This window comes from Camelus dromedarius, chromosome 7 (assembly GCF_036321535.1).
Source record: "Camelus dromedarius isolate mCamDro1 chromosome 7, mCamDro1.pat, whole genome shotgun sequence".
NCBI classification, from domain to species: Eukaryota; Metazoa; Chordata; class Mammalia; order Artiodactyla; family Camelidae; genus Camelus; species Camelus dromedarius.
In genome coordinates, this window is record NC_087442.1 from 38,185,681 (window position 1) to 38,205,302 (window position 19,622).

A 19,622-nucleotide genomic window follows, 5' to 3' on the forward strand; every position below is an offset into this window, starting at 1 on the left:
TAGAGGTTCACAGACACACTGTCCCAAGACTGATCAATGACCTCTTAGGAGTTCATGAACTTCAGTTTAAGAATACCTATCTAGAAGTTAACTATAAACTATATTATATGGTTTTCTCATTTAAAGGTGTTTACATTTCATCTCCCCAACCACATTGCAAGTTCCTAAACTCAGAGTCTGTATCAGCTTTTTAATCCATGTCCTCCAGGACACCTTCCAGAATGCTGGAAACTCACCAAGTGTTAATACAAACTTGTTACAGATGAGCATTTTTGCCACTCTATCAACCAAGCCCTGACCCCAAAACGTCTGGTCTCTTTAAACTAGAAATTGCTATTTATCAATAAAGAAAGCTGTGTACCTGAGCTGAAGAGATAGGTTTCACGTCTCTAAATTAACCTACCTTCTAGCTTTAAAGCCACCTTAAAGCTCTGGGAACTTTAAGTATGTTGCTGAGAAGAAAGTCCGGGTTTGAATCCCAGTCTTGCCACTCAGTGACTACAAAATCATGCACACACCACCTACACAACTTCAATTTGTTCACCTGTAAAGTGTGTCTAAGAACCACCACCTTTCAGGGTGATTATAAAGATAAAGACAGGATCACAAAAGTGCTAAGAACATAATAGATGCTCAGACGGTAGTTATTGTTAGTTTTATTATGATAAAACTATGCAAATCAAGCAAATAGGCTGGCTAAAATAGGACTGAATAAGACTGTAACATACACATAAAACAGAAATTTGTTGAAAAGACAATGTGAGCTGAGTTGGTCTAGGAAAGACATATACAAGGTAAGTTTGGGACTAGAATGGAGTAAGCCTCGAGGCCAAAAGAAGAATGTTAACAGTCATGGGCAAGGAAAAGAAGGCAGTTTGCGCAAGAAGAGCAGAAGACAGATCTGCCAGAGCGGGTAGTTGCTCCGAGAGATGTGAGACACTCAAGCCATCTATAAATAAATTGGCCTGAGATTTATTGCCAGCCCAAGAAGTTTAAATGTAGTCCAAAGAACCAACATTTCTTAACCTGTTTCCTCTGAAACATCAATCCTGCCTGTGACTCTGCCAAAATAAGTAGAAATAAGAAAAACCTTTGCAGCCCAAATTAGTTCGGGAGGTACCCGTACTCCATCATCCTCCTGAAAGTTTACCCTGCACGCTGGCATAGAAAGGGCTCTGAGAACTCTGCAGTGAGGAAACATATCTAAGTTTACTTGACCCAGCATTTCCCTAATGTATTTAATCACAGAATCTTGTTTCAAAAATATTACTCATTACTGTCCCTCAGCACTAGCGTTTTATAAAACAAACTTTGGGAAATTCTGCAAGAGACCAGTGCAGGAAGCTGGTGTAGGTCCTTGTGAAAGCCAAGTTTGGGTCTGACAGTGGTATGCAGAAAGGGCTGACGGAAGGAAAAACAGAAGTTAGTTGCAGGCAAAAGGATGAGGGTCTGGCTGCTGTGGGAATGGAAAGGAAATTATTTATTAGAAAAACAATGCAAAGAGACAAGCAACCAGACTTGATGACCGATGATCAACATGGGAGAGAAATGCCAAAAGTATGAGAAATAACATTAAGACTCAAAACCTATGCAGCTGGGATAAAGGAGGTGCCAGAATTCAGTCAACAGATAGGGGCTGGAAATCAGCCATTAATCTCTTCATCCAACTCCCAACCAAGATAATTTGGAGAATCAAAGGTAGCAACTGTTAAATTCAAATACAGTACATTGTGAAAGAAGAACGTGGTCTCCAAAAAAATGAGACACTGAGATCTACCATATTAGCGTCTTGTCCAGAAGTCCTACATTAAGAACCTGGAAGTACAGACAATATGAAACCAGAATGAGAGAGTTAACTAAAGAAGGGGTACCGTGGAGGCAGAGCTGTGAGTTCACAGGATTAAAAGGTGTCAAGTGAAAGGAGAACAGATGTATGTACTGAAGAGAGACAGGAAAGTGTGGAGCAGAGGAGGGGAGCAATGGTTGGGGGCAGAGAGTATTAACCAAAAAGGGGACTGCGATGAGGAAGAAGAGGACAGTATTCATCAATATGAACTTCACATCAAAGGGAACTACAGAGTGCAGCTAATGAGTCATTTCTCCAAACTCCCAGGGAAGGTTAGAACTCAAGTATTATAACCCAAGAGACTGAAGAGTTTAAGGGACCTCAGAAACGTAGCTAAGGTTTTAAAAGGTGAGGAAATACAACTGCTTTCAAATAGAAGACCCTGATCATGTATAGAGGAAAGAAATTGGTAAACTTTGTATATATCCAGAGGCAAGCCTCCAAAATGAAGAATAATGTAGTCAACAGAGAACACACAATAGTGCTTAAAAGTTTCGGCTTTGGGGTCTCATGGACCAGGCATTAGCTGACCTCACCTTATCTAATTCCTCAGACCCTCAGATCTCTCATTTCTAAAATGGGGATAATAGCTTCCACTTCACAGATTGTTGTGAGATTAAATGACAGAATGCATGGAGAGTGTTTATCACAATGCCTGACACGGATTTATATTCAATAAATCGCTGCTGGTAATAGAAGCAATTGTAGAGGCAGCAGAGTAGCAATTTTTGTTGTTCTTATTTTACTCGTGGGAGATGTGACCTCCAGAGAGGTATAAACCTGCCTCAGCTTTGCATAGAGTAATGTGTAATTTATTATACAGGCTTTTCCACAAAGTATACTTTTCATTTTCAGAGTTTGGGATTTGTATTCTTTGTTTGTTTTTTCACTTAGCCGCATTTTAGGTGTACCACTGTTAAGACGTTTTGGTCACAAGTTCCTTTAAAAACTGGATGCTTGCCTCTTTTTTGTGATTCAAGATGGCAGCCTTGACTAAATGGACCAGGTGTCTAATAATGCATATGTATTTATAAATATGTATCTTTCTGTATAAAACATAGTCTTTAAAAATTAGGCAAGAAAGCAACTTTTCATTGAATGATTTAATAATATCCCAAGCAAAAATCCAGGGGGGCCATATGATGTTACAGAATGAATACTGGAGTAGGAGGTTAAAAAAAAAAAAAAAAAAAAACTCATCCCAACTCTTCAGTTAATACTACCCTGAGTCTCAGTTTCCTCACCTAAGAAGTAAGAGGGTTGACCTCATAGTAAGGTCCATTCATTTATACAATTCCATGTTAATATGATGACCATGACTGGCAGAGCAACTTCAACTCTTTCCTACTCCCAGTGAAATTTATACACAGTTATTTCAAATATTAAATTACATGTATTTTATTATTGTAAGAAAATTGGGAGAGATCTTCATTTACTGCTGGAAATATCTCAACCCTGAGTTGCCAGGAAGGAGAAGAAAAATACCGGGAAAAGTGAGAGGACATGGAAAACCATGCCAGCTGGATTTGTCGAGCACACCAACTATCACTGCTCTGAGCCGAAGCAGAAAGGTGGCGGTGTCGCCAGGTGGATGAAAGTCTGGGCACTTGAATCTAAGTTTCTTCCTGGGTGGGGTGGAGGGAAACCCTGCCAAATTGGAAACTCCTCCTGAGATCCTTCACCAGTCTCTAATCCTTACCAATTGTAAAGCCCTCCAGACCTTCTCTTCCCTTCCTAACTGCAATCAGTTGTCTGACCGTACAAAAATGACAAAGAAGTCAAGGGTAGAAATTCCAGCCCAGGCCCTGGGGCCAGACTTCCTTGTAGGAATTCAGGCTCCACCACTTGATCCCTAAGCCTCAGTTACCTCAGCTGTAAAATGGAGCTAATAACATGACTTGACTAGAAGGTGGCTGCAAGGATCAAAGATCAAATGAGATAGCCCAGGACAGCGTTCAGACACACAGAAGATGCTGAACAAGTAGGAGCCATGGCTGCCCCTGCAATTATTGCCCATTGTTGTTATTTGATGATGAGGATGATGGTGGTGACGATGACTGGTAAGTATACGGTCAGAACTTATGAAGTATTAACACCCTGTAGAAAATGACAATAGGTGGTAGATAGAAGATGGCCCCCAATAATTTCTGCCTCCTCCAACTTTGCATCAACTTACAGTCAGAAAATTTAAAGGAACAGTATCCCTTAGCACAGAACAGCATCCATAACAGAAAACAAACTGATTTCCTCACACCCTTTTAATGCCCCTCCTGCCTGTGTGGGGTTTCCTAGACACCATGTGTGGTACAGTTGGGTTTTATTTGCCACCTCTGTCTGCTGGTTGGGCCTTGGGAGCAGTGACAAATCCACCTCCAGATGCTGGGGCAGAAACTTCAGTGGCCACTTTGCTTAACACCTCCTTGGCAAGGCTAAAGTCAACACCACAAATTCTTATTCTACAAGCATCCTGAACTCCGGTTTCAAATTTCCTTGCTTTCCCGGGTTAAGGACAGACTCTTGGCATTAAGGAACCTGGAGCTGCTTACAGTCTCGGAGGCCAGAAACCTTGCTCAAACACAGAATTACTAATTTGTGGAACCTCTGTCAGTGGAGATTTCTCACAAAATAGGCCCAAAGGTCACTGTTTCATTAAGATGTTGTTGCATTCCCCCCAACCCCAGCTACTCTTTAATTAGAGATAGCTGCAGGCACACTCAGGGTCTTAAGTAGGTGAGCCAAAACCAGCCAGGGCAACTCCACGGTGCCCGCGCTGGGCGCACGCAGCAGGCGGGGGTCCTTTAGGACAGCAGGCACAGCAGTGCTGCGCACAGCTGGGAATCTAACCCTTGAGGCTTTTAAAAAGTCACCTGGCAACTGTGAGCCTCCTCGCACCCTAAGTTGCTGAAATCTGATACTTCCTGTTACTTGTGGGATGTGTAGTTGAGGTTATTTCAATTAAACGCACATCTGTGCTCAGTATACCCTATCCTCCTCTGCGTTATGTAATCGTGAACTTTCATTTTGGGTTTGGATCCCGATGGTTAGGACTGATGTAGCTACAGGCACTACTTAATGAATCCATGAGACTGGAGATTGGACATCTATGTCTGGGCTGCCTTGGGTTGCCTCTGGTCTTGTAGATGGTTGAGATTAAATTCTTTCTCAAAGTCAGTCTCTTTCTCTCTCTCTCCTCTCTCTCTCAACACACACACATCCACACACGCACACATCCACTCCTCTGCTAGTGAAAACTTCGCTACTAAGTACTACCTCTGTGTCTGAAAACAGACATTCTGCCAGCAAAGAATTTATCTGACTCAGGTCTCTTGTCAGGTAGCGAGGACAAGATTCCACCTACTGTTTGCCACACGTGCAGTAAGGTAACATTTCACTTGGTAAACCAAGTGCTATGCACACAATGAACGGTGGCCTTCTTGGCACCCAACTCATGGTCCCACGGCAATCAGCCCAGGGAAAGTGGGACCGCTTTAGTCTATGGCTCATACTTTGGCAAGAAACGGCATTTGCACAAAAGCTTTATAAAGTTTGTTTAGCTCACTCCAAACATTTTATTTTAAATAAATCATCCGAACCAAATTAATTCTTTTCAATTTGAAAGGGAGAATGTCCTGTGTTATTAAAAGACAGTAATCCTTTTCACACTTTCTTCAGGTCTGGCTTTAAGAGGACTCTTTTTTTTTAAAGACTCATCACTGGTCTTTCAGACCAACCCCACAAAAAGCGTTGTACTTTAGGGAGTACAACAATTTTGTGCCTCAGCTGTTGCCTATTACCTCCAAAACTATAAATTACTGTTATCACTGACTATGGCAAAGAGAAGCCTCTGAGAACGTACAACACATTTACTTCAGGTTTCCTCTTCACTGTTCCTTTCAGGGGTCTGAGAGAGCCCCAAGCACTGCCGAGACAGACTAAGCCAGTCAATAAAGCAGGAATTGTGTGGGATTTCAGAAACAGACAATGCAATGTCACTGTTGGAAATAATGCCACACTCATTTAACTACTGCAGGTAATCAAAGTAAGCTTTGGTTCTGAAACCATGGAATCAACTCATTTTATTTGTGTATGTATGGATGTATGTATCTAAGTATTTTTTCCTTGCCTCCATTCAAAAGAGGATTGGAAGTAGCTTATAGGCATACACACTAAATAATCCAAAACATGTAAGAGTAGTAGACACATAAGATGACGTCAGGAGAAAGCTCACTGCACAAAACCCACATGCCACTAGCGATGGGATAAAAATTTATTTCTAGCTTCCTAGCAACTAAAGCAAAGATGGTGACTTTAATCAATCAAGATATAATCATGCCTTTATAATTTTTTTTGTAGGGCTAGACAATGAAAATACAGAAACACATTCAATTGAATCCAGAGGCTTTTAGTTTGTCATTTTTTACATCAGCAAAAGGTCAGCCTCACTCTACCCTCCCCCTTCTATTTCATCTAATCACTGTGTCAAGAATCCAGTTACTGTGATTCATACCACAGGTGTTTATTTCTGGCTTCATCTATGCTGTCACCCCTGTTTAGAGTACCAGTGGTTCTCAGTCAGGGCTGAAGGTGCCCCCCAGGGGACTTTTGGAAATGTCTGGAGATAGTGTTGGTTGTCACACCTTCAGGGGAGGGGTTGCTATCGGCATCTAGTTGGTAGAGGCCAGAGATATTGCTAAACCTCACAAAATGCACAGGAAAGACTTATCCACCACAAAGAATTATCTGGCCAAACTATCAATAATACTGAGCTTGAAAACTCTGCAGTAATTAGTGGGGTATGTACACGCATGTGTGATCCTGTTTGCACGAGACAGAAATCAGTCATTTTTCTGGTTTTCGAAAACACTAGCATTAGTTTGTACTTCAACCTTCGTTTGTCTGCTCTAGAAACCTATGTACCAGAAGAGCTTTCATAATTGACAGAGGAAGAAAAAAATGAGCCCAAAGGCTTGTTCTGGATCCTGGATATAATGACAAAGGAATTTCGAAAAAGGAGGTCTTTAGGCAACTAGCTACAGGACATTGGGGTAAGTCTACCTGAATGTGCTATGAAAATCTGGGCATTGCTTAAAAAAAGCAGAAAGTCACGCCATCTCATAATTCAGTCTGAACAAATAAACCTCTCTAAACAGAATGTGTTTTACAGCATTGATGGAAGAACTTCTGGAGAGCAAGATAGAGTAAACAGATGGAAAGAACACCAAAGGAAATTGAGAAACTGCCATCTGATGATATCATTTCGATTTGGACCAAGAACCACATGCCTGGACTCTTCCCACACTGACCTGCTGGACGCAGGCGCAGAGAGTCAGTGGTCTCCCTGCTGCCCCTCCAGCTGGGTGGCTTTTCCCCTTGCCAACTGCCTCTCTCAGTGGCAGAAGTCACGGGCTCATTCACACATATGGTATTTATATTTATGGTGCAATGTACAATACATGGACAATAAACGTTTAATACGTCTACTTAAAAACTTTTGGTTTGGATTTGTCATGCCCATCCTTCTATTCTTCTCTTCTTTCTTTTTTGTTTTCTGATAAACCACCAGTTTTCTATACATGGAAAGGCTAGTCCGGAGTGGATAAACTGATAATGAAACGTAGCCTTCCTCTCAACGATCTCAAGAATCACCCTTCTTGATTCTGGTAACATAAAGTCAGATGATTCGAGATGCAGGCTGTTTTGGTACGAGACTGGCTGTATGTTTGTATTAAGCTGAGCAGCAGTGGTCTTGCCTGACAGCAGTGAGATAGGCAGATGGAGCCCCTCTGTGCTCACGCAAATCAAAAGGGTTAGCTAGAAAATCTGAGCAGTTTGCTGGAAGTCTGTCTCTGCTTCAGCTAGGAGATACTTTCTAGGGAAATGCAAACATCTCCATGCACACAGATACAGCGGGAAACTTCATCAGTTTAGACTCAACTCTGCTCATCCAACAAGGAATTAAGCTGGAAGCAGTCTCCAAACCATCCATAAACAAAGTTTCCTCAGAGAGTCTCTGGGAAGATGATTAAATGTAATAGTTTATACACATGTTTTAAAATCAACTGGTGTGTTAATCATAGCTAATTCTACTTCCTGCATAATTCCCAGGCTCTACAAAGTCGTACTTGGTTGGCCTCCTTTGAATTATTTCAGGTACTTCATTATCTTTAAAGAAAAATTCTTTAATGAAATCTATAATTTATTTTTCATTAATTCAACCAGCACTTTTATCCAATGTACAGTGTATAACCATTTAATATCTGTCTCAAAAAACCAGTGAGATATGTGTTTAGTAGTATATACACATCTGTGTACATAGTAATATACAGAATGAACTTATGTATGAACTCTTTATTGTCCAAAAACAAGAGCCAAGATAACTCTTATAAACTCTGATTTCAGGCAAGTGGAATAAACAAATCTATTCCCATGTGAAAGCTGCTTTCAGCCGTCATCAAAGCCCACTTCTCTAAGCCTGAACGGCTCATAAAATACCTTCTAATAGATTCCATGGCTTGGTTAATCCTGCTTATCATACTTCAGAACTAATTTGACAGTGACATTATGAATACTCTCCCTTCAATGAAACACTTCAGAAAGCTATCCTGAAACCAGATGAATGTGAGGAGGACTAAAACGGGGATTTGCTAATAGATCTGGGCATGTCTAGATGTGGGGATGACAGTAAGTCTGCTGCTATGCTGTCTGTGATGCGTAGCACAGTCCCAGATGGCTTTCAGGCCACGTTAGAGAGAAGCTTCAGTAACAGTCAAAAATAACAGGAGGGTCAAACCACTGCCAGCCTAATGTCTGTTGTTTTATCTTTTACCAAGAGCAACACGGGATGTGCCCAAGTGACATGGGGGTGGGGGTGAGGGAGGAAGAAATACAGCTGTTTGACTTTCAAATGATAGCAGGAAAATCTCTCCTAGATTATGCACGATGTTTGGTTTTACTGGGTATCGTTATCTTAGCCGCTACGGCTGCAAATGCTATTAGAAGTTAAAACGTACATTAAGTTATCTGGTCCTTTCTAAAAACCTCATCAGACCATTTATCTTCTCAATTTCTCATAGCAACAAATTCTGATGGAAACATCTACACTTGTCTCAGTTATGTTCTGTGCGAAGATTACCACTGACTTAAATTGTCTGTAGGGAGGTGAGAAGACCCCATCCTGTACCTATAGAAATAGGCTGAAAAGTTACACCACCATTTCCCTTGCTGCATGATAAAATGTGAAACACATATTAATGGCACATTTTCAATGGAATAAACTTACTTTCAGTGCAAATAGGACAGCATCCTTTCCTGTTGAGAATTTTACCCTAATCGAGGAAAAAAAAAAAAGAGTTTAGTGTTAAGAAACAGGGTCTGCTGAGGACAAAACTCTTTCTTAAATCTAATACCAGATAAACCAATGAAATCAGTCCAAGCTGTATTTGAACTCAGTGCCCAGATGGTGATGATGGTGGTGAAAATGAAGTTTCGAGTATCAAGTTCTAAGGCCAGGCAAAGTCATTCAGAAAGCTTTCCTGTTTTTATCCTCCGAGAAATACAATACTGAAAAGGCTCAATGGTGTGATTTTTCTCACATGGAGGGAAGATGGGGACAGTCTGGATTCTACCTTTTTTTACTGCTACTCAAATCTAGCCCTCTGGAGACCCAGTGCATGCTCATAAAAATAGGAATTGTCATAATCTTCCAGCCTATCAATCCATGCAAGGCCTTCGTTCTCTCTTTGCTTACAGGAGGGGCCCCCAAAATAAACCGTCACCCAAGCTTGGGCCTACGTTTATGAACATATCTGTGCTACAGATCAAATTCAGTCTGATTTCTTGTTTCAGAAAGTGGGATGCTATCATGTTAAGTCATTGTTATGCAGTCAAGGCCAATGAAACTGAGGGTTTTGAAATGCTGAGTAATTTTCCATTACCTTTCTGGAAATGCAGTGTAATCTCCTACACTGCGTTTCTTTCATTTTTTTTCCCCTAATGCTTGACATTTAAAGGAAGAAGCATATTCTCAGGACCCCTATCGGAAAATGGCATTGTCTTATCTCTGACTCAGTGGACTGGCAGGAAAAGAGACGTGGGAAAAGATTAACATTTGAAGCACATGCTACGGAACCAATATGCCATTAGGTATTTTCCTTAAGTTACCTAACATCAGCTGAGTGGTAAGGATTTAATAGGTTAATATTTAGAACATATTAGGGTTTAATTAATATTATGTTGTCATAGTCCTTGTCATTAAGATGCACGAGAACTTTATGAGCTATTTCCCTTTTTATAGATGAAGAAATTGATGCCATGCAATACAAGGGTGGTAGGGCCCAAAATCAAACCTAGTTTTGTGCGACCGTATAGGCCACCTTCTCTCCACTCCAGATTTTTATTCTCTCTCATCTTTAAGAGAATTTCATTGGGTATCTGCTATACATTACAAAGAATGTTGTATATCCTTCACACTTTATTGCAATTACACTTCAAAACAACCCTCTAAATATTGATGCCCCTTTCCCCTCCTTCTATGAAACTAAGGAAACAGTGACCACAGAAAGGTGGCCCAAGGCCTGCGTCAAGGCCACACACTTACTTGCCCACTGCATCAAGAATAGATTCAGGTACTCAAAAAAAGAAAAAGAAATCATAACCAACAGGAAGGAAAGAAAGAAAGAAGGAAAGAAGGAAAGAAGGAAAGAAGGAAGGAAGGAAGGAAGGAAGGAAGGAAGGAAGGAAAGAAAGAAAGAAAGAAAGAAAGAAAGAAAGAAAGAAAGAAAGAAAGAAAGAAAGAAAGGAAGGAAGGAAGGAAGGAAGGAAGGAAGGAAGGAAGGAAGGAAGGAAAGAAAGAAAGAAAGAAAGAAAGAAAGAAAGAAAGAAAGAAAGAAAGAAAGAAAGAAAGAAAGGAAGGAAGAAAGAAAGAAAAGCTAGTTGGTAACTGAAGAAGTGGAACCATGTCTAAATCATTTTTGCATCAGCTAAGCCTAAAATGGGACACTAAAGGCTATGACAAGTTTGAATGAGACTTAAAACTCCATCCCATGCAGCCTTCCCATGGTTTGGGGCATCATGATACTTCCACTGGCAAGAGCTGTTATCTGTTTCCATTTGGCACAGAGGTCTCTTAACGCTTCTCGTGACTAAAAGCCGCTGAGGACAAAGCCAAAGGAGGTTGGCTCAGGCTGATGGAATGACAGCCCCAGGGTGTGGTGTTTCAGGTGCTCTGTACCAGTGGAGCAGAGCTGTTTAAACCGAGGCCCCAGCAGAGGGTGACTATATGAGTCCCTCCACCTGCACCTCCACACAAACGGCCATCTCCCTTCTTCAGGAAACAAGAGCGGGGCTGGAAACATCACCAAACTGGGTAGGGGATAAGCCAAGCGCAGGCTGTGAAGCCTGTGCTCATGAGTTACGTGTCTCTCGCTGTGAACCCTGGATGCTCTGTGACCGCATCAGTAAGAAGGGTCTGGTAGCAGCATCCACCTCAGAAGGGTGGTCTCAGCGTCAAACAAGGTCGGTCCTGCAACTGCAGAGGCAGTCTCAGTACATGTCAGCAATGATGACATGACAGTGACATAGCGACCCTGGCCCTGGTGGAACCCTCGGTCCTCCTCACAGAAGGCACTCCTTTGCCTCCAGGGGATTGTCAGGGAGGGAATCCAACCACAGATTCTTCTTCAACAAGGCATGTATATTTCTGGAAAAAGAGATGTGTAGTAGCCAGGAAGGATAAAGCAGGAATACCGTCTACTTCAAAAAAATTTTCGTTTTAATTTCCCCAGGCAGCGCAGGGGAAGGGAAGTTAAGTGTTTAACAGGATTTCCATGGTAGAACTAACTTATCTTCCAAAGTGCTGGTGCTGGCCCCTGAGGAGGGAAAGTGTGGACTGGAGGAATGCTTGGAAAAGTGCCTAGAAACAGAAAGGTGGCCCCGGAAGCAGGAGCAGGGCACTGACTGACTGGCTGTGACAAGACAGGGAGGGGGTGGGGTGGGGAAAGGCCGGCGCCTGGAGGGACGGATGCTCCTGGCCCAAATATGGTCCATGGAGAAGAGATGCTGGTGACATAAAAAGCGTTGACCTCCTCACGGCAAGAGGACAATGAAAACCATCACCCCTGCCACAAGTGGCAGGACTCAAGTGAAGCTGGAAACCGCCCCGCGGCCTGCTGAGGCTGGTTACTTGAGCCACCAGGTTGGCACAGCGTTCTGTTTTTGTCTTGTAGAATAAGGAAGCCCATTATTACTAACATGTGCTGCGAGAGTTCATTAGCAGCGAGGGTTCCCTGAGGACTGGCATAAATGATGTGATCCCATTTTTCCCAATGAATATTTATAAGCAGACCGTGTTCAAGTCTACTCATTGTATCTCCTGTTCTTTTTTTTTTTTTCTTTTATGGGAGGTTTTCAGTTTTATGTCTGAGGCTTTTTAAAGCAAGACTAATTAGGGTTTTTCTTTTTTTCTTTTTTCTCTCCCCCTCTTTATTCAGTTGTGCAATAGCCACAGCTGTTGTTTTTGTGTGCCTCATTTGGCACTCAAATAAAAACAGCAACTTTTTGTTTATCATAATAACAGATGTGAATAAAATTAAAAGCTGCCTATAACAGAGAACGGAAGACATGTCCTGAATATATGGACATATTTTTTCATTCACTAGAAGGTACTGAATAGGTTTGACATTTTCCCAAAACGCATAAAACCTTGAAAGGTTTCAAGTTGCTGAGGTGAATTCAGTGAAGCTCAGGCTTGAGAAGATAATGGTTGCTTTATTCAGTGCACTGGAACTGTGGGTTTCTGAAAAGAGATATTTCCATAAAGATGCTATTTCTATTTGGGGCTATAAGACAGGCCAGGGTTAAAGAGGGAAATTTTCAGTAGAGGAGTTGGAGGGTGCTATTGGGCAGGTGAAACCCCTAGGAGAATTTATTAATAAACATATTACTTTGAATGACTAAGGGAAGAAAACTGACTTGAGAAGACAGAGAGAGAGAAAGGAGAAAAATGCAAAGGCACGTTATGATGTTCAACAGAAAACCCAGCAAAAGATACAAGGGAGCAGATCAAACAGGAGTTAGAAATGTTAAGACAAAAAACTGGGAGAAGGTCAATAAGAAATAGGAGAGTGGGGACTAGGACAAGGTGAGAGCTATTCCAGAACCTGGAATTTTGGAGGATCTGGATTCTGTGTTCAGAAGATAGTGGGTGACTACGCCACCCACAGGATGGTTCTCAAGATGCTGAAGTCAAGAGAAAGTCCACCTCCACCTGCAGACGTACCTGAGGGCAACTGCTGATGGGAACGCACTGCTTCTTGCGACAGTCTGTCTTGCCTTTCACACAAGCACAGATGGTACAGTTAACAGAGGACCACATCTCTCCATCCTGCAGGAGAGAGCACAGGATTCCACTATCAGCTGGAGGCTGATGGGAGCTAATCCAACAGGCTGGGATTTGTCTTTCAAGGAAAGCGTTTCTTACCCAGAGTGATGGATGCCATCATTAGAGTAAATGACTCGGAAGTGTTTATCTACGCCTAGCTGATTTAATAGAAAGGTTAGATTTGAAGGTGTGTGTGTGTGTGTGTGGGCATGCAACCCTCCTCCAGGATATAAAAAGAGTTCTTGTGCGTCTAACCAAGTCACATTTGCATCTTGCTCCTCCTGCATTGTTTACTGAGTTTCACCCTGAGAGACAAACAAGAGTTTCCATTCATGATGCAACAACAAAGAGCTAAGTTTCCCATTTGATAGGCTGAAAGGTTTGAGCTGTCCCAGATGCCAGCAGTTAATTGAGATGTCCGGAGGTGGTTAGTTTATTCCCAGATGTGACATGGTTCTGGCCCACACAGGGCACGAACATACAAAGAATAGAGGCTAACTTAGATGATTCCCACTGGCAAGCAGACACCTGACCAGCAAGCCATCTGAAAATGTGGCACCCAGACAGAAAACTCCAAGAGCCATTCCTCCCATGTCCCTGCCTGTCTGATACTCTCCTCCCAGGAAAGCTGGGTAGCGTTTTGAGTCCCATTTCCTAGCCCAGGAAGGGCTGTTTGAGGAATTTCTTTGGCTCATTGGATTTATCATCTGCAACTGCCAAATGCTTGGCCACAAAAACCCTGTACCTCGGGAGAACACGCAGGAATGTGCATCCTTGCTTGTGAGAAAAGAGATTACGGGCAACAGAGTCAGGCCTGAAAACAAAGCAAGGGTTTCTTTCTAGGCTTACAGATCTAAGCAGTAAATTTTATTAAAAACAGGAAAACTGGCTCAGACCTGTGATACGGACTATTGCTTTACCTCTCTCTTCTCCTTTTTGGAAGGTATTTTAAGGACGATCTACTCTCTATTGCCTTTTATCTCTCCGACTGAATCCGTCAGAAAGGGTATCTGACTATTGCAAATTCTCTGAGGGCATTTCTAGGACTCAGTGCTTCAAGGAGGACCCTCTGCTAATTCCTTCAGGCCTCATCCACATAAAGGAACCTGGAAAGGACTTTGCACACAACACTCTCATGAGAGTGAGTCTACTGCGTCTGAGTGCTCTGAAGACAGAGGATGACTTTGTGTGAAATGGACACACAAGTGGCTCTGAAAGCCTTGCGTAGACACAACACACATGTGACCCCCTTCCCTTAGGCGCGACACATCAGGTCTTCCTACAGAGTCCGTAAGAACCAAGACTCTCCCTCCCACCCTACAATAGGAAGTCTGGCCAAGGGCAGCATGCCCGAGGAGCCTCCATATCTGATTTGATTCTGAGGGTCTCAATTCTCACAAGTGTCCTGAGATGACGCCTTCAGGTACAGAGAGACTGCCTCTGCTCCAGGGGAAAACCAAATAGGTGGTGGCAGTTTGAACAAAGCCAACAATCTTCATCCTGACGTTGAAACGGTCACCGTGTAACTTCCCACCGGGGCTGTCAGAAACCAATGTGAAACACACCTGAGATGGGTAGCAGAGGGCCCGCACACAGCCCTGCTGGCTCAGCTGGGGCAGGGCTCTCTCACCTTGCTCATCTGCTGTGCTGGCCACGTACCTACTGCGTGAACATCCTCACCTGAACATCTTCCAAATGAGAAAATCTCTCTCTGAAAAAGCAGCTTAGTAGAAAAGTTCTAACAACATCAGGATCATGGCAAGGGGCACTGAGCATCTCCAACTGTTGGAGATGCCCCTGGGCCGGGCATTCGGGCACCCATAGCTGCACCACCCGGGTGCAGCTCAGTCCCCACCACTGGCCACCACATTTGGGAAAGGCAATAATGTTTCACAGGTTTAAAGTATTTTATAAAGCAAAAGTAAAGCCAAAGGAAAACATGTTTTCAAACAGTTGCTTCTCTGCCCCTATGTGTTCTATTACAATATAAATAAGTACAATTTATACACACAGAGATGTATATACAAAATATGCAATACTCCAATCTGCATTTTTGTCAGGAACTTGTTACGAATCAGTACAGTATAGTGGTTCCCACGAGCCTGACGTGTGACATACCCGGAAAATTTTGTTTCCAAACTTGCACACTTTGATGTCCTCCAGGGGCACTCGTAGGAGGCACTCCTCACAACAGGCCTCCTGGCCTCTGTCACAGCCACCAGGGTGGGAGCATTTCTTCTTACAGACTACCGTAGAGTCCTGGGGGCCCAAAGGCAAACGAGAAATCAAAAACCACTTCCACCTCTACCAAACACCCTAACTGGCCTTCTTTTAACAACCCACAACTGACTGCTTTAAAATTGGGAGTCTGGCAAATGCTGGAGAGGCTGTGGAGAAAAGGGAACCCTCCTACACTGCTGGTGGAAATGCAGTTTGCTGCAGCCACTGTGGAAAACAATATGGAGATTCCTCAAAAGACTAGGAATAGACTTACCGTATGACCCAGGAATCCCGCTCCTGGGCTTGTATCCAGAAGGAACCCTACTTCAAAATGACACCTGCACTCCAATGTTCATAGCAGCACTATTTACAATAGCCAAGACATGGAAACAGCCTAAATGTCCATCAACAGATGACTGGATAAAGAAGATGTGATGTATTTATACAATGGAATACTACTCAGCCATAAAAACTGACGACATAACGCCATTTGCAGCAACATGGATGTTCCTGGAGAATGTCATTCTACGTGAAGTAAGCCAGAAAGAGAAAGAAAAATACCATATGAGATCGCTCATGTGTGGAATCTAAAAAAAACAAAACATAAATACAAAACAGAAACAGACTCATAGACATAGAATACAAACTTGTGGTTACCAAGGGGGTGGGGGTGGGAAGGGACAGACTGGGATTTCAAAATGTAGACTAGATAAACAAGAGTATACTGTATAGCACAGGGAAATATATACATGATCTTATGGTAGCTCACAGCAAAAAAAAATGTGACAATGAATATATATATGTTCATGTATGACTGAAAAATTGTGCTCTACACTGGAATTTGACACAACATTGTAAAATGACTACAACTCAATAAAAAAAGTTAAAAAAAATTGGGAGTCTGGGATTTTCAGATACTAAATACTATATATAAAACAGGTAAATAGCAAGGTCCTACTATAAAGCACAGGGAACTATATTCAATACCTTAGCCTATAATGAAAAAGTCCATAAAAAGGAATATATATAACTGAATCACTAGGCTGTATACCAGAAATTAACACAACATTGTAAACCAATGATACTTCAATTAAAAAATTATTTTAAATAAAAATAAAATATATGCTGAGATACCATATTTTAATCCATTGCAATACATCTCTCATTCTCTTCAAATGTTACTTGCTGACTAAATTTCTAGATTAGAAGAAGAGGAAGCTATGAACAGTGTGACACATGCTCCCTACCTTCTGAGGGGTTATAATTTCATGCTCAAGAGACAGAAGATTCTACTCCAGCCAGTGTGTGGCAGGAAGGCTCAGCTCAATACAGGCCAACCAGCTTCCTTCTTTATTCCCACCTTTTTCCTTTTTTGCAGCCTTCATTAACAGTGCTCCCTGGGGTCACCTCCATGGCTTTGTGACACCTTCTAGGAGTTAGCATAGAGGCAGTTTATCTCTGATCACAGAGTGAAAACAAAGAGCTAATGTTCTATGTCGAGAAGAAATTCCTTAGTGTGTTCTGTGCTCACAAAGGAACCGAACGAGATATTCCAAAGCTGGCCCTGGGTTCTGGGGCTCTTCCCAGAACTGTGTGACCTTAAATGAGGCCCCTTAAGCTCTGAGAGTGACAAGTTTATATCTGTAATGTAAAGGGGTGTGGCTTGACTTCTAAAGAAGCGTCATTCCATGAACAAAACAGCCAAGTAAGCTGTGTGCCTACTGACTCAGTCAACGATGCACTTAAGAAAACGACAGAGCAGCTTCAGAAAAGCAAACTTTTCCAGTTTCCCAGCCAACAGGATGCAATTTCGCCTAGACTAGATTGTTGGGGAATGACTGTAAGAGTAAAACATTTATGTAGCTTAGCAGAAAGCAGGATGGAGGAAGGAAGTGCCCCAGGGTAGATCAGCAATGCTCTCAAAGCGGTGAGTAAGCATGAGATCAACAGCAGGGGAATGAGAGACCAAACCCCTCTCCACGGCATAGGCCCTACAAGGAAGCTTTGAGAGAGGACACATTTCCGAGCATTATATACAAATAGGTGGTGCAAATCAACTGAGGGAACTTCTGTAGCTTCTATGGTAATTCTATGACCTTAAGAGGCACTTCTGGTACCATCTACTGTACTCCCACTAACTTACCCATCTAAGATTAATATGGCAATGAAATGACCCTTCAAAAAAAGGCATTTGTTAGTCTTTATTTTAAAGGTTCATATAGCTGGGATAGGATGTAGAGTTGAACCAGAGCAGGGTAGAATGTGAGTTTGTTTATTAAATGTGTTATCTTGTGTAAATCCAGCTCCCTGAGCCTTGGATTCTTCATCTTCAAAGTGAGTGTGGTAATATCTACTTCTCAGGTTTATTGGGCAGTTTAAATGAAATATGTAAAGTACTTGGCACACTGACTGGCAGAGAGAAATTATTATGTCAACTCATAGTTTGAAAAAAAAAATCCTTTGTCAAACTGCAAGTCTTGATTTCTAGTTTGGGAAACAAGGGCACTCACCAGCTCTCAAATAATGCATACTTCATAATAGATTTCCCAACTTCCATTAAACACACACACAGAGTACCCACTAGATCATGTGCCTGGTGCTGGGCTGAGCACTGAGGAAACAGAGATGGATGTCTTCAAGGAGCTCACAGAGTAACAGGAGAGATAACCTGAACAAAAACCGCAATATAATGTGATAAACAGAACCAGGAAAGGGGTAGAGACAGCAGAGAAGGAACAATCATGTATCCAGGTGGGTTGGGAAAGCCCCACCAGAGGTGACACCCAAGATAGGCTGTTGTGGATGAAGAGGAGTTTGCTAATCAAATTTAAAGGAGATGAGGACACTTAAGGCAGAAGAATCATCAACTGTGAAAGCATGGAGCCCTGAGACCAGACTGCGTTCAGAGAACTATTAAAACAGGTGTCCTGCACCTGCCAAGAAATTGGATTGGGGTGCTGGGAGAGGGCAGCTGATCTACAGTGTTGTGTTCATTTCTGGTGTACAGCATAGTGATTCAGTTACACATATATATTCTTTTTCATTATAGGTTATTACAAGCTCTTGAATATAGTTCCCTGTGCTGTACAGTAGGACCTTGTTGTTTATTCAGTATATAGCAGTTTTCTATCTGCTAATCTCAAACTCCTAATTTATCCCCCTCCATTTATACTTCAATTAAAAAATGTCTGTGAAAAAGTTAAAACCCCTTCATGTGTATAAAATGTCATTAATAAATCAGATCTTGATATCAAATGTCTAAATATAATCTTTAGGATAAAAAAAAATACCGATCATCCCCAATGACTGCAGCCTGATTCTATAAACATCCAATTTCCCAAAAATGACCATAACTCAAACTCTGATAAAAACAACCTCTTGAAGGAGCAGTATCAATTATACTTCTTTTGGGTACTGGGACCCATTGCCTAATCATCTCACAAAGAATCTCTCAAAGAATGAGACCCAAAACACTGCCAGTACAACTGCCTACCATACTTGGGATGCCTGGCTCTCCTGCGATCAGCAGAACTGGGAATGGGATGTGTTTTGTCAAAGGCTCTGTGTTCCCAGGAGGAAGCTAGAACCTGTGAGATTCCCGAAGAGAAAGAAAGTCCTGAGATGGAGGCCAAGGCAAACAGAAGGAGTGGCTGTATGTTCAGCGCCAAGATAACGCAAACCACGGAGGAGAGGTGGGCGCTTCAGGAAAGTATTCTCGGGCTTAGGAATTACTGTTGGGTGCCAGGGAACAGACCTTCAGCCCTTACTCAGCCACCTCCCCGAAGTAGTGCCCGCTGCTTAACAAAGCACGCCTCAAGTAATCAGGAACTTCTGAACTCTAATCCCAGCGACTGACTCATACCTGACACTGAGGAAAGCTCCTCTTTCCCTCGCTAGCCCTCTAGCTATTAAAAACAAAGCAACAGCTATCACCACGAAAATGTATCATTCGAAACTCATGTCACACAGATGTCTGGGTTAACTCATGAATGAACGATCCTAAAGTCCTCCATACAAATGATTATTTTCTCGGTTTTAGAAATAAAGCACCACATAAGCATAGTCTATGAATGTGTGATGTGTATCCCTTTAAATTTCTGGAGCTTTGGAATTCTTTCTTTACCAGTCACTGGAATTCTGGTTGCCTTCTGAGAAAAGGGCACAGTGACTCAAGTAAGA

The 19,622-nt window shown here is 42.2% G+C and overlaps 1 protein-coding gene across 2 annotated transcripts in view; it reads right to left on the bottom strand.

Annotated features, from left to right (window-relative positions):
* The window catches only part of BMPER (BMP binding endothelial regulator), a 260,391-nt gene that overhangs the window by 83,489 nt on the left and 157,280 nt on the right, over window positions 1-19,622 (bottom strand). For both annotated transcript variants that reach the window (XM_064487450.1, XM_010988075.3), the window contains exons 9-11: window positions 15,342-15,482; window positions 13,122-13,226; window positions 9,126-9,171 (exon numbers count right to left, since the gene is read on the bottom strand). In XM_064487450.1, the coding sequence (XP_064343520.1) occupies window positions 9,126-9,171; window positions 13,122-13,226; window positions 15,342-15,482 (292 nt within the window). The remainder of the gene's footprint in view (window positions 1-9,125; window positions 9,172-13,121; window positions 13,227-15,341; window positions 15,483-19,622) is intronic.